The sequence below is a fragment of the Malaclemys terrapin genome, chromosome 10 (assembly GCF_027887155.1).
Source record: "Malaclemys terrapin pileata isolate rMalTer1 chromosome 10, rMalTer1.hap1, whole genome shotgun sequence".
In the NCBI taxonomy this organism is placed as follows: Eukaryota; Metazoa; Chordata; order Testudines; family Emydidae; genus Malaclemys; species Malaclemys terrapin.
In genome coordinates, this window is record NC_071514.1 from 684,495 (window position 1) to 698,203 (window position 13,709).

Consider the following 13,709-nt stretch of genomic DNA (forward strand, 5'->3'; position numbering starts at 1 on the left):
CCAAGAGTACAAGGGTCTGCTACTTCCTGTTTAATCTAGCCCAGGTCTCAAGACCGCCTCTAGGGCCAGCTGCCTTGAGCCTGCAGCAGGATTGGAGGGGGAATGCGGAAGTCCGGGAGGGAGGGGTCGGGACAGCTGTTCCTGCAGGCAGTTCTGTAGTTCTCTCTGCAGCGTAGTGATGCTGACTTCTCCCCTTGTGGGAAGGGCTCTCCTGCTGCACTGAGCCCCTTGGACGTGGCTCCCTACTTGTCCTCCATGTTCAATAAGGCCATGACTGTAGGAAAGGAAGGTAGAAGAGGTCTGGGTGTTTGCTGCGGGTGAAGTAATGGCCCTGTCCCCCAATCACAGGGGCTTATCATCTTGTAGCGAATTACGTAAGTGGAGGAGACACAGTCCTGCAGAATGGCAAGGGCCAACCACTCCTGTGTTCAGATCTCTGCAGCTAGCGGCTTTCTGCTGGTTGGGAGCTGCCATGGTCCTGGAGCACCAGCCCCTCATGCAGCTGTACTGAGCAGCGGGGTGGAGAGGTGCTGATCTGACAGCATGACAGGAAGCTGAGGCTACATGGCACAGCGATTACATGCTCAGGAGATGCTAAGTTGGGAGGAGCTGCACATCCCAGGGAGGTCAGAGAAATAAATGGAAGGGGTAGACAATCCAATGCAGTTCAGCCTGGGAGGATGCTCGTGCCAGGCCATGGGGTAAAGGCAGCGCCACTGTGGGCTCTGTGTGCAGAGCAGATCCTGCCCTGAGGTGGTGGCCCCTGGACCAGTCTCTTCCATTCTGGGCACCTAGTTATGAATGGGGGACAACTAGCCTTCCTGGCCAATAGCAATGGGCATGCCCTGCCCCAAGAGCAAACGGGTGGGAGCAGGCCTGGGGCATGGAAATTGCCTTGCAGGGAGCCCTGTTCCCTAGCTGGGGGGTTGTTTCACTGGTGCTGGGGGGAGGGAGGGCTGAGCTGAGAAGAATGAAATGCTGCCGGCAGAAAGGAGGCCAGGCAGTGTCTCAAAGGAGGGGCAGGCGCACATCTTCCCTTGTTGGGCTTGCTCGCCCATGTGTGCTTAGGAACCTGCCCCCCTCACCCTGCTGTTTGCCTCCTCCTCACCTGCGTAATGCTGCAGCCTCTTGCGCTCTTCCAGGTTGTGCTGCAACTGCTCCAGCAGTTCGAAGTAGCGGAAGAGGGAGTCGCTGGGCCACACCACGTGCCCATCCTCATTTACTGCCACCAGGCTCTGCAGGTTCTGGTGGATGTATGTCTCCCAGTCCACTGGCAAAGGCAAAGGCTGCAGCTTCAGGACTGGCAAAGGCCCCCCTCGATTCCCGTGCATCTCCTGCATGGTGGGATGAGATTCCTGCCCTGCTGTGAGGGGAGGTAAAGGGCCCTTCGGTCTCGAACGCCCCCTCCCCTTGCACATGGAACAGGGACTCCTGCTGCTGGGGGAAGGAGAGTGGTTCACTGTGGACTTCCCTTCTGCTGCTCTCTGTCCCTGCGCCCAAGCCTTGGGTGTGGTGCGCCCAGGAAGGGGTATCCCCAGGCTGCAGCCTCCCCAGCACAATGAGATGCAGAACAGAAGCCGCGTTAGCTCAGCACAACTCTGCTCAGGCTCCTGCAGCTAGGCGAACGCTCCCCCTGCCCTAGGTGGGGCACGTGCACTTACAGTCCTTCACGCTCGGCTTCACTACCACCTTGTACTCTGACTGCGGTTCACTAGAGGTTGCCTCTGCTCCTGGGCCCACCTCTGAGCCTGGGGCTTGAGACCTGCTGAAGAGAGAGGAACCCAACGTATCGCTGGAGAGAAACGCTGGTTCTAAACCCCACCACGGATGGCGACCCAGGTCAGCTGCAGCCCTGGGGCTGGCTCAGCCGTGGCCTGGAATAAAGGGCTTGGCAGGCAAGCTGTCCAGGTCCAGCTAGGGTGGGTGTGGGCGCAGGGGCTGTGCCCTGAGAGCCCTGTATAGTATGCAGGTGCCTGTGCCCAGGGCTGAGTTTTCTGAGATAAGGCCAAACCCTGCGGTCCCTGCCCTTCTGAGGACAGGGTGCTGTGGTGAATGCAGGGGGGCTATACCCACTACTCTGGGGGACAGGTGCCTCAGGACTCGCCCATCATTGCCATACCTTAATGCTTATGGATGCCCATGCTCGCGCCAAGGGCATCTCTGCAAACCTCAATTGGAAGCAGCAGAGGAGGAGAGAGAGCTAGGGATGTTAGTCATCCTGTGATCAAGCATGAGCTATCAGTGATGCACTGCAAAAAAAGGCAAATCCACTCCTAGCAGGCAAGGTATTTCCAGCAGAGAAGTATTCATGCCAGTGCATGAGGCACTGTGTACAGTTCTGGTCACCCATGGGCAAGAAAAATGAATTCAGACTGGAACAGATGCAGAGAAGAGCTACTAGGGGAACGGAGGTCCTGCCTTATGAGAGGAGACTGGATGAGCTGGTCTTGTTTAGCCTGGCACAATGAAGGCAGAAAGGGGCTATGACTGCTGGCTATAAATACATCAGGAAGATAAGCACCAAGGAGGGTGAAGGGCTATTGAAGCTAAAGGACAATGTTGGCACAAGAACAAATGGGGATAAACTGGCCAAGAACAAATTCAGGCTGGAAATTAGAAGATGGTTTCTAGCTATCAGAGGGGAGAACAAAGGATGGGGAGGGGGAAGATGGGGGAATAATAAGGACTTGGCTTTTCACCCAGGAACTAAGGAAGGAGCGAGCCTTAACTGGGCTTCACGGCAGTGGGGCTGGTGAAGTGCTCTGGGCTGACCAGCATGGACCTTCGTTTCTCTGCTGCCCGAAGGCCTCCCTGGGCGTGTCCAGGTGACTATAAACCTGCCTGTTTTTACAGCGTGTGTCCCTGCAGCCGCTGGGCGAGGTGCTTAGTCCCTGCAGAGTGGGCGAGTCTCTGCCAGGCTGTCGCAGTTGGACTCACTAGCAGAGCTCCTGCTGTGAAGCTGGAGCCCCAGAGGTTGTCTCCAGAGGTGATGAGAGCGTGTGGCCAACCCTGAAGGCAGAGTGAGACCCCCAGAGGATCTGGCTCACCAAAGGGGCTCCTCCAAGAGACTGTTCCAAAGCTAGGGGCATAGCACCAACCCTGTGGATCTGTGCCAAGGGGCTTTTGCCTTCCCCTGCAGCGTGAGTGTGGGTCACTTGCCCAGATTATCTGGGTATATCTCCGACCGTAACCCCCCGGTATTCACGCCCTACACACTATTGTAATAGTCTTTGTACAAAATGTACCTTGTGAGGTATCATTTGAAAACTACTAACTTCTTGATCATTCGTATTCTTGTGATGCATGTACACGGTGTGGATTGAGTTATGGATACGTGCTACAGTTATGACTAAACTGGGCATGCTGGGGGAGTCTGCGCTAGACAAAGGAATGTGTAGTTGATTCTCTGGCCAGCCTGGCCTTCAAGCAAGGACAATGAAGGTCCATTTTTACACATTAGGTAGACAAAGCTATTAAGCTAATCCCTGGAGGAAGAAAGAGCAGGGAGCTTCCTACACCACCAGACTCCGTCGCCTTCCACAGCTTGAATGAACGTCACTTTGAGGGGTGACCTCAGAAAAGTTCATTGCAAAGATTTACTGGTCTGTAAAGAGCCTGAATGATCAGCAATGGAATCGGCTGACTGAATACAGTATCACTGTATTACAAAAGTCTCAAGTGAGGTCTTTTCTGGAATGCCACGCTGGTGAATAATATCATCGTGAGATGTCTGTATTAACCCTGTATAAGGAATCTGGATACTTAATGATATTGTGCTTTAAAGTCTGTGGCCAATCAGGGAGAAAAAGGATCCCTCCCAGACCAAGGGAAGACACCTGTCTACCCGTCTCCAAACAACGGCAGCCCCATTTACGTGCAGGGGGTGGGAAGCCCACAGAAGCGGGGAAGTAGCATGAGGCCACGTGCCTCTTGAAACAAAGACATTGACCTTTGCGAGCTATATGCACGGACAGATACTGTCTTTGGCATGTATCACTGGACAGACAGAGTGGAACAGAACTCGTGCAAACAGAGAGGCCCTTCAGCCAAGCAGGAGTTGAAGTCTCTGGGAACTGAGGCTGTGTCTACACTACACAGCTTTTAGCAACATGGCTGTATCACTACAGATGTGCTGCTAAAAGTTGGGCAGTGTAGCCGCGGTTTGTCAGCTCTCCTGCTGCCAAAAAACTTCCACCCCCAATGAGCGCCATTTGCGTTGTTGGCAGGAGCACTCCTGCCAACAACGTGCTGTTCTCACTGGGGCTTGTCATGCCAAAACTTGTCTTTTGGGGGGAGGGGAGAGTTAACACCTCTGAAAGACAAAACTTTTGTCGTTCAAATGCCAGTGTAGACATAGCCTAAGTGTAGGTGATAAACCTTCTTAGGCAAAGATCTTTCACCTAGAAAGACAAGGGTAACCAGCACCTGGTACTTCTGTGGAAGGTTCTGACAGGGAAAGTCAGCCATGATGGCAAAGATGAATGACTGGTCAGAGACAACAGCTTGAACAAAGCCTGCAGCTTGCTGGATTAAGCTTGAGACTTTTAGATGTGTGTTGTAACCCTTCTAACTTTATTCCTGTTAGTTGGGATCACTGACCCTAGGACCTATTGTTAATACTTACTTTTTATTATTATTTTTACTGTAAACCAACTCAATGCTGTGTGTGTAGAAGAGGGTGTATTTACCCCAGTAAATGTGCTGTGATGTTCTTTTGTGTCTTGAGGAACAAACAAGCCATATTATGTCTCTGACCTGTCCAGGAGAGGGCTGGACATTACAGAGCACATGGATGGGGGAAGATTTAGGACTGGGTGTACGTTGGCATCACTCTGCAAGTAGCACCCACGCCTGGTAGAGAGCAGGGACCGTGACTGGAGTGGAGCTGGCAGGCTGCTGGGGTCAGAGCTGCTGGACCAGGGCTATGAAGCACGCAGACACTGCGGGGGCTGACTGTGAACATGCTGGGCAGGGAGTTATAGTAGCAAAGCATTTGAGACCCCCAGGGTTACAGGGCAGGTGATGACTCAGCCCCTTGCTGCTCTGGATTGCACCCTTGACCCCGTAACCATCTCACATAATCATCTCCTGCCACTGCAGGGGCCGTGGCCACTGGCGCCCCTTGGTCCCTCCTGGGTTCTGCTGGGGCACAGGACAGATGCATCTCCTGGGGGCTGTCATACTTTGGTCTGATGTTGGTGGCGGGGGGGACCAGTGGCCTGGGCTGCACAGGAGGGTAGACTAGAAGGTGTGGTCCCTGGCTGCTAGGGGAACTCCCAGACCAGCCTGAAATGTGGTGGGTGCTGTGCTCACTCACCTGTCTCTAATCTGTATTTTAAATAAATCTGCTTTCTTCTGGGCCTCTATCTGCTTCACCTCTTCAGCCAGGTCATTCCGGATAGTCTGGAAATTAGTCACTGACAAACCCAGAGCCCCCATTAAGCCCGGGGGGGTCCTGAGGGTCTTAGGAGGGACAGTGGGGGTATGGAGGCTCCCTACGGACTATTACCCTTCCTTGTACCATTGCTGCATGGAGCCCACTAGACTTTATGCCTGGCGAGCTGGGATCTAGGGCAGCATCCAGAAGGTTATTTTAAAAACAGGGTTTATTTCTGCATTGTCTGTTACCATATGAACATCAAATTGTACCTTCTTTTTGCTGGCGGTCTCCCTGGAGTACCACAGGGCTGGGCTGGGATTCCTTCAGCCCCTAACCAAAGGGGTAGGGTGTTGAACCTTTGGCACCAGTCCTCCCAGTTTCATAGAATATCAGGGTTGGAAGAGACCTTAGGAGGTCATCTAGTCCAACCCCTGCTCAAATCATTCTAGCCAGGGCTTTGTCAAGCCTGACATTAAAAACCTCTAAGGAAGGAGATTCCACCACCTCTGTAGGCAAACCCATTCCAGTGCTTCACCACCCTCCTAGTGAAAAAGATTTTCCTAATATCCAACCTAAACCTCCCCCACTACAACTTCAGACCATTACTCCTTGTTCTGTCATCAGGTACCACTGAGAACAGTCTAGATCCATCCTCTTTGGAACCCCCCTTCAGGTAGTTGAAAGCAGCTATCAAATCCCCCCTCATTCTTCTCTTCTGCAGACTAAACAATCCCAGTTTCCTCAGCCTCTCCTCATAAGTCATGTGCTCCAGACCCCTAATCATTTTTATTGCCCTCCGCTGGACTCTTTCAAATTTTTCCACATCTTTCTTGTAGTGTGGGGCCCAAAACTGGACACAGTACTCCAGATGAGGCCTCACCAATACCGAATAGAGGGGAATGATCACGTCCTTTGATATGCTGGCAATGCCCCTACTTATACAGCCCAAAATGCCATTAGCCTTCTTGGCAACAAGGGCACACAGTCGACTCATATCCAGCTTCTCATCCACTGTCACCGCTAGGTCCTTTTCTGTAGAACTGCTACCTAGCCATCAGTCCCTAGTCTGTAGCAGTGCATGGGATTCTTCCGTCCTAAGTGCAGGACTCTGCACTTGTCATTGTTGAACCTCATCAGATTTCTTTTGGCCCAATCCTCTAATTTGTCTAGGTCCCTCTGTATCCTATCCCTACCCTCCAGCGTATCTACCACTCCTCCCAGTTTAGTGTCATCTGCAAACTTGCTGAGAGTGCACAGTCCACGCCATCCTCCAGATCATTAATGAAGATATTGAACAAAACCGGCCCCAGGACCGACCCAGGGGGCACTCCGCTTGATACCGGCTGCCAACTAGACATGGAGATGATTCAGTTAAACAGGTGTGACCGAATCACAATCCCCACCCCACAATTACTCTGCTTTCCTATGCCTGGTCCCTGTCCTGCTGGGATTCTAGGAGTTTTCTAGTTGTCCAGAGAGTCTGCAAGGACCGGGGCAAGACATGTCCTGAGTTTATAAGCGAAAGCCCCCCATATGAGCCTAAACCAGGTGCCACCAGAAGCTGAGAAGGGCCCATACTTTGCTTTGCAGGGGAACTAGATGTAGCAATAGTGAGCCACCATGGGCAGAGGGCTTTGCATGGGGGCTGCCAGACCCTACTGCATGCCAGCATGGGAGGCTGTAATGTTCCTGCAGCCTTGGCAGTGTGCGGGGCCTAGGCACTTACCCATAATTGCCACAAAGAAGTTCCTGAACATGAAGGATCCAATCAGCAGCCAGAGGATGATGTAGAGGCTGCTGATGACCTTGTTCATCTCGGGTATCTTCCAGGTGTCCTGGAGCAGGGCGTACCAGTGATCCATGGTGAAGAGGATGAAGAGTGTCACCAGCGTGTTGGGGAGATCCCTGCAGGCAGAGAACAGCTTCAGGGCATGGTGCTTTGACCGTGAGGCCTAGTGATGCCTGCGGGATCCAAGTTGTCTCTGGGCCACCTGCTGCTTTGCTGGTGATCTCTCGGCTGAGTCCAAGTGCAGAGGCAGTGGTGATGAGTGCTGCATGCTGCAGAGGAGGGGGCTGGCAACAGTTAGTTGTGGCCCTTATTCTGGGAAGGTGACAGCGTGACACTCAGGTGAGCCGTTTGCTTGGCCCCAGCATTCAAAAAAAAAGGCGCCACCCGCTGCGGCGCTTTTACTCACCCGGCGGCGGGATCTTCAGTGCCGCCGAAGACACCCGGAGCGAGTGAAGGGCCCACCGCCGAAGAGCCAGAGCGCCGCCGGGTGAGTAAAAGCACCGCAGCAGGTGGTGCCTTTTTTTTGATCGCTCCCCCGTTCCCTCCACCTGGCTACGCCACTGCCCCCCTCACATGGAGGTCTAGACTAATATGGTCCAAGTCAGACACTGGCGAGGGCTTGTGAGCTGCAGCCTTGTATCAATGCTACACGGCACCATGACTGCCCTCGGCATCTCCAAAAGCACCAGCAGTTCCAGAGTTAGACCACGTACGTACACTGGAGTCTGAGGGGCGAGGTGGGTGCCATCAAGCACAAAGACCAGCTTTTGGCAGCTGCTAGGCCTTGCGGGTGTCCCACGGGAGCCCAGCACCCATCAGGGCCCAGCTGTAAAGTGTCAGTGTATCCCCCCCGCCCGCATCCCCACTGCTCCGCTCCTTCCAGCTGGCTCTGCCGCCCCATGTCCTCCCGGAGGCTGGGAGATCACCCCGCTGAGGAGCAGGAATAGAAAGGTGAAAGAGTAGGACGGCAACCCCTATAGCCAGAGGGAAGAGGGTGTCTTGCTGCTGGGTGACAGGGCATTCCACTACCAGAAGCAAGCAGATGTACCTGAAATACATGCTGTACTCCAGGTCGGTGCGGTCTGACCGACTGTAGCTCTTGAAGAAGAAGATGCCAGATACGGCAAACACGTAGAAGAAAACCACCAAGAGCAGCAGGATGAAGGTCATGGCCTGGGCAAGGGAGAAGCAGAGAGGAGTCGGGGCTGATGCTGCCCAGGGACATAGTGCAGCAAGGATGCTGCTCAACAAAGGGGTGGGCTAGGCCAAGGCAAAATGGGGCAGGTGCAGTCAAGGTCTCCTGGGGGTGGGGGGGTTGTTAAAAAATTAACCTGTGTGTGAGCAATAGGGGCTGGGGTTCCACAAACAGGGCAGGTGGCAGTGCTGGGGGGCCAGTGCTATGTGCCCAGGGCAAGGCTGAGTGCTGGGAAACTAACCAACAGGAGGGAGTTTGGCACACATGCAGCTCCCCCCGAGCCCTGGCACCTGTCTCAGCATGCCCCCACCTCACCGGTCTTGTACCTTCAAGGTCTTTGCTATTGCCAGGATGATCACCCGAACTTGCCGGAATTTGGAGAAGAGCTTTAAGGTGCGGAGGATGCGAAAGGCCCTGATGATTCTCATGGCAGCTATCTTGTTGGTTATGCCAATGAAGTCCAGGAACTCGGGGATCACAGACTATGAGCCAAGGGAACAGAGCAGCAAGATGACCATGCTCAGGTTATGCTGCCCTGCACAGTCAGGCCATGCCACACCCCACCTGCCCCCTCCCCACACACACAGCCACTTAACAGGGCATCAACCCACCACCACCCCTCTGCATTGCAGCCTTCTCCCCCAAGATTTGAGCCAGGCTGGCAGGGAGTGTAAGAGGGACCGGCTCTGAGTCGGCGCCCCCAGAATCATGGCTTTAAAAATAATAAATTCTGGGTTCTGTCTTTGCTTTCTAAGTTCTGAGCCTTTAGGGGTCACATTTTCCAGCTTTTTCTCCCTAACCAGAAACTTCCCTTTTATTTTTTTTCTTATAATGAAAGCTGAGTTTCACAATCACATGACTCCAGGAGCTGGGGCCAGAAGAGACACCACATAGCCCAAAGTGCTGATGCTGGAACTGGGTGATGGACTGGAACCCCTAGAGGGCAGATGTAAGCATCACAAAACCACTGGTAGTTTTGAGGCATTTGGGCACCACAATACATGACCAATAACGAGCCTGAGTAGCCAAAGAGGAGCAGTCTCTGTCCTGCATTGGGACCCCTTGAGAAAGCCCCCTGAACTGTGAGTCCCACCAGACCTTTCTGGGCACAAGGCTACTCGAGGTGATGAAGCAACAGGGAGCTAGTCTTGTGGTCCATGCATTGCCCTTTGCTTCCCCTCCCCTGTTGACTCCCCCGTGTCTCTCACCACCACAGTAACGCTGAAGTCGAAGACATTCCAGCTGCTTTTCCAGAAGCCTCTGAAACTGACAATCCAATTCAGCAAAATCTCCATGATAAAAATGAGGAGGATGACCCAGACAGTCACCTCTAAGGTGAGCTTCAGGCTCACCAGGCTGGCATCCATCTTGTCCATCACCTCTGGGAAGCACAAGATACAGTTGCTGAAGCCTGGCTCCAGCAAAGTGTTGACTGGGGAACGGAAACACCATGAAGGGGGGACAGGCAGAAACTCCTTGTGTATCACTGACTATTCGACATGTCCAGCCCCAGCTGAGGATCCTGCCATGCTCAGTCAAAGCTGGACCTGGAGTCGGAGGGCACCAGTTGAGAAGCACTAAGTAACTGGTCTCTGGGAACTCGCAGCACTCAGGCATTTGCTGGCTGTGCCCTGTGGGGCAGACTGTTCAGGGTGCACGTTGCTGCTCCACACACGCCTAAGGTGCTAGTGGCGGTGGTACCCTGCCTGGTAACGTTTAGCATAGTCAAGTCCTTCTCCTCTGGCCCTGGAAGCGGCTCCTCGCTAGTGGAGACTGGAGATGTGAGGACTCTTGGGGGAGGTGGGCACAGGAGAGGCCTCAGCAACTCCCTCCCCCACATCCTGTCTCAGTCAGCCCAAGCTTGGATTGTGGCCTCCTTGCACCAGGGACTTCAATCTCTGCCAGGCACCAAAGCCTCTATAACAAGTGGCGCACTATAGAAGGACGTCGCCCTAGTGAAAAGGGCTGAGTGGGGGCTGAGTGCCTAAGCCCTGTGGGAGACAGGGACGTGGAGGGGAGACAGCACCAGCCAGGAGTGGAAAGAACTGGGAGAGAAATGAGCCCGTGGAAGGAACTGGTGTCCAGTAATGAAGGGCTCTGAGCTCTCCACCTCTATGTCACTGGCTCTAGGCCAGGGCAGCAGTGATTGAGAACAGTCACCATCTGATGTCTAGTTGGTGGCTTAGCTGAAATTAGATGGTGCTCTGAATTCAATACGTCATGGACAGGTGCCTACACCACAAAACCACCATAACTTGGTTCTCATTGGCAGTCTCCTTGCTCCAATTATGAACTGGCCCAGGAGACCCCTCTTGCCTCTGGAGGCAGGCTGCAGGGGCCTGGGCCCACAAGCACTATATATGCTTGGGCACAGAGGGCTCAGCTCCCAAGGCTGTCAGGCTGGCACTACTTGCACGCGAATGGAGGCCCTGTCTCCCTCTCACCGCTCTTGATCATAAGAACCAGCATGTTCAGGAAGATGAGACAGATGATGAAGCTTTTGAAGATGGTACCTGGGGTTTCTTGCTGAGAAATATGCAAAAAACTGTGTTATTCCGTCAGACTCTACAGGGGCTGGGGCATCTACGCTTGAGAACTCAGAAGACAATGGGTAGTATCCAGAGCAGCTCTACTGCTGAAGTAACAGAGCTCCACACACAACCCCCAAAGGAGCACAGCATCCCATAAAGCCCAAATACCAGCACAAGCATCCTAACACACCCTCAACATTGTGCCTCAGCCCTGGACCGGCAGACAGGAGATCATGAGCTGTTTGCCCATGTCAGAGGAAAGGCATGTGGAGAAACAACCATCCACCTCTAGCTTGGAGCCTCAAAGTGCCCATTTCCTGGCCTTTATCTCTACCCTGACCACCGTTCCCATGGCACTTACCCCACCCCTCATTAGGCAACAACAATTCAGATTTCATCCACTAAATTGGACTTTATATACAGGTGGGAAGCACTGACCACTAGAACAGAGGTGGGCAAATATGGCCCGCGGGACTGTCCTGCCCGGCCCCCAAGCTCCTGGCCCGGGAGGCTGTTTCCCCTCCCCCGCCCCGCAGCCTCAGCTCTCTCCGCCGCCAGCGCAATGCTCTGGGTGGTGGGGCTGTGAGCTCCTGGGGCAGCAGAGCCCAGCTTGACCCGGTCTCTGTGCTGTGTGGTGGAGGCGGCGGTGGCATGGCCTGGCTCCAGCCAGGCGGTGCGGCTGTAGCACCACCAGCCACCGGTGCTCCAGGCAGCACGGTAAGGGGGCAGGGAGCGGGAGGGTTGGATAGAGGTCTGGGGAGTTTGGGGTGGTGGTCAGGGGTGTGGATAGGGGTTGGGGCGTTCGGGGGGGAAACGGGGTTGAATGGGAGCTGGGGGGGAGTCAGGAAGAAGGGGTGGTTGGATGGGGCAGGGGTCCCAGGGGGGCAGCCAGGAAGGAGGGGGGTTGGATGGGGTGGCAGGAGTCCGGGGGCAGCTAGGGGACAGGGAGTGGGGGTTTGTGGATGGGGCAGGGGTCCCGGGGGGAGCCGTCAGGGAACGGGAGGGTTGGATGCGATAGGAGTCCTGGGGGGGAGGGGAAGATAGGAGGTGGGGGCCAGGCCATGACTCCCTCCCCTAACCGGCCCTCCATACAATTTACAAAACCCGATGCGGCCCTCAGGCCAAAAAGGTTTGTCTGCCGCTGCACTAGAACCACAGAATACAGAGATGGAAAAGATTTATCCAGCCCCCTGCCGGTCAACTCTCCGCTTTGTCCAGTCCCAAGCTACTGGGATTCCATCACTTCTCTTGCAGCTGATTCTGCCTATCACACTTAGGGTCTATTTTTTCCTTCTCTTCATACCAGCCCCCCTGACTCGCCCAATGGCAGTGTGAGTCCTGATTTGTCAAAGGATACTGTTCAGGACCCAGGATGCCCACATGGTCAGGGGAGGCCAGCGGCTGCAGCGCACTTGGATGCGGTTGCGTAGGCGTTTCTCTGGGGTGATGATGGTGTTCCTGACCGGGGTTATGTTGAAACAAACCAGCTGGTGATGGTCTGTGAGCATCAGCTTCCTCTGCTTCTGGGGGTCTGTAGGGAACAGTGACACAAAACTCCTCCCAGGCCGTTCCTGGAGGACATGCAGGGAGGAAGAGGAGCCAGAGAGTCCAGCACAGCTAGACCTGTCCCCAGGAGGAGAGAGTTCCATCCAGTAAGGAGAGGGGGTGAAAATGCCTGTCCCCTGCCTGCACTGCTGCGTGATACCCCTGGGGGAGCTGCATGGGTGCAGAAAAGCACATTTTGGCCCAGATCCTCAAAGGTATTTAGGCTTCTAATGTCCATCCATTTTGAGGATCTGGCCTTTCCTGCCTCAGTTGTGGAGAATAAATACAGGTAAGAGAGCAGCTTAGACAACTCACCCAAACCCCAGTATAGAGCCACGGCCCCGCTGCAGCCCCAGCCATGTCACAGCCATTTGCAGCTAGGATGTGGAGGGAAGCCAATCAGGCTGGCACCTCCAGGAACCCACCACCTTGCCCACACCTCCTCCGGAGTCAATGCTAGGTTCATGTCAGCAACCCTGCTCCTGGGGAGAGAAACACCCGCATGTTCTGATCCCGCAGTGTGGGCACTTGTCAAACCCTAGGAGAGAGATGGGCTCACCACCTTCAGTGCCCAGAGCTCTCTCCAGTGACCTCAGCATGGAGAAACTCGGCAGGCCTGTCCAGCAGAGCGAGAAGCATAGGGCATATTGCTGGGGGGTGGGGGTCCCTGCATGTGGTTTGTGGGGAGAGAGGAGCACTCAAGGTGAGATGCTGAGAGGTGTCTGAGCTCCTCAGTCATTCCACCCCCTCACAGGACCCCAGCTGTTGGCATAGTGAGAGTGGTTTGTTACCAAGGAAATCCTTGATATTGTGCCGTGGGATGGCATGGCTCAGTCCCTGAAGGTGGTCAATCAAGTAGAAGGTGTAGATCAGCTTGGAGCGAATGGCGTCAGCTCGGGGAAGCAGTGTAAATGGGGAGCTGACTTTGGTTTGGGAACCATCCTCTGGGCTCTGAAAAGAGAAAGCAGCAGCATGGAGCCAGTCTGAAACGGAGACCCCCCCCCAAAGAGAGCTCTTACCTGGGGATTCATGAGTCCAGCTTGGCTTCTCCTTCTTGTTCCCTGCGTGGCTCAGAAGGTTCTTTGCTGTATCATCACAGAACTCTGCAGTGACCTCACAGTCTGGACTAAAGGAAGGGGACACGGCTGGCAGGTGCTCAGTGGAACATGAGCGGCTTGGCAGAAGTTGATTTCTTTTTTAACAGTTTTGATGGATAGGATCAATATTTATTAATTTTTTTTTTTTTACTTTCATCTAGTTAAAGTTTCA

General features: G+C 54.2%; 1 protein-coding gene across 1 annotated transcript; it reads right to left on the reverse strand.

The window, feature by feature from the left end:
• Window positions 1-242: 242 nt before the first annotated feature.
• CATSPER2 (cation channel sperm associated 2) lies at window positions 243-13,471 on the reverse strand. Its single transcript, XM_054042133.1, has 12 exons — window positions 13,460-13,471; window positions 13,232-13,391; window positions 12,253-12,426; window positions 10,809-10,877; window positions 9,573-9,745; window positions 8,691-8,846; window positions 8,218-8,342; window positions 7,107-7,285; window positions 5,318-5,417; window positions 1,662-1,762; window positions 1,109-1,270; window positions 243-274 (listed from the first exon to the last, which is right to left on the reverse strand). Exons 1-12 carry the CDS (start codon window positions 13,469-13,471, stop codon window positions 243-245), a joined length of 1,443 nt encoding a protein of 480 aa, XP_053898108.1.
• Window positions 13,472-13,709: the final 238 nt, after the last annotated feature.

Excerpts from the sequence above, each read along its gene's own strand:
- CATSPER2 (XM_054042133.1), bottom strand. Across the intron at positions 8,343-8,690 it reads CAATAGCAAAGACCTTGAAG|GCCATGACCTTCATCCTGCT; the intron begins GTACAAGACCGG and ends TCCCTTGCCCAG. Across the intron at positions 1,271-1,661 it reads GAAGCCGAGCGTGAAGGACT|TGGACTGGGAGACATACATC; the intron begins GTAAGTGCACGT and ends TGCCTTTGCCAG.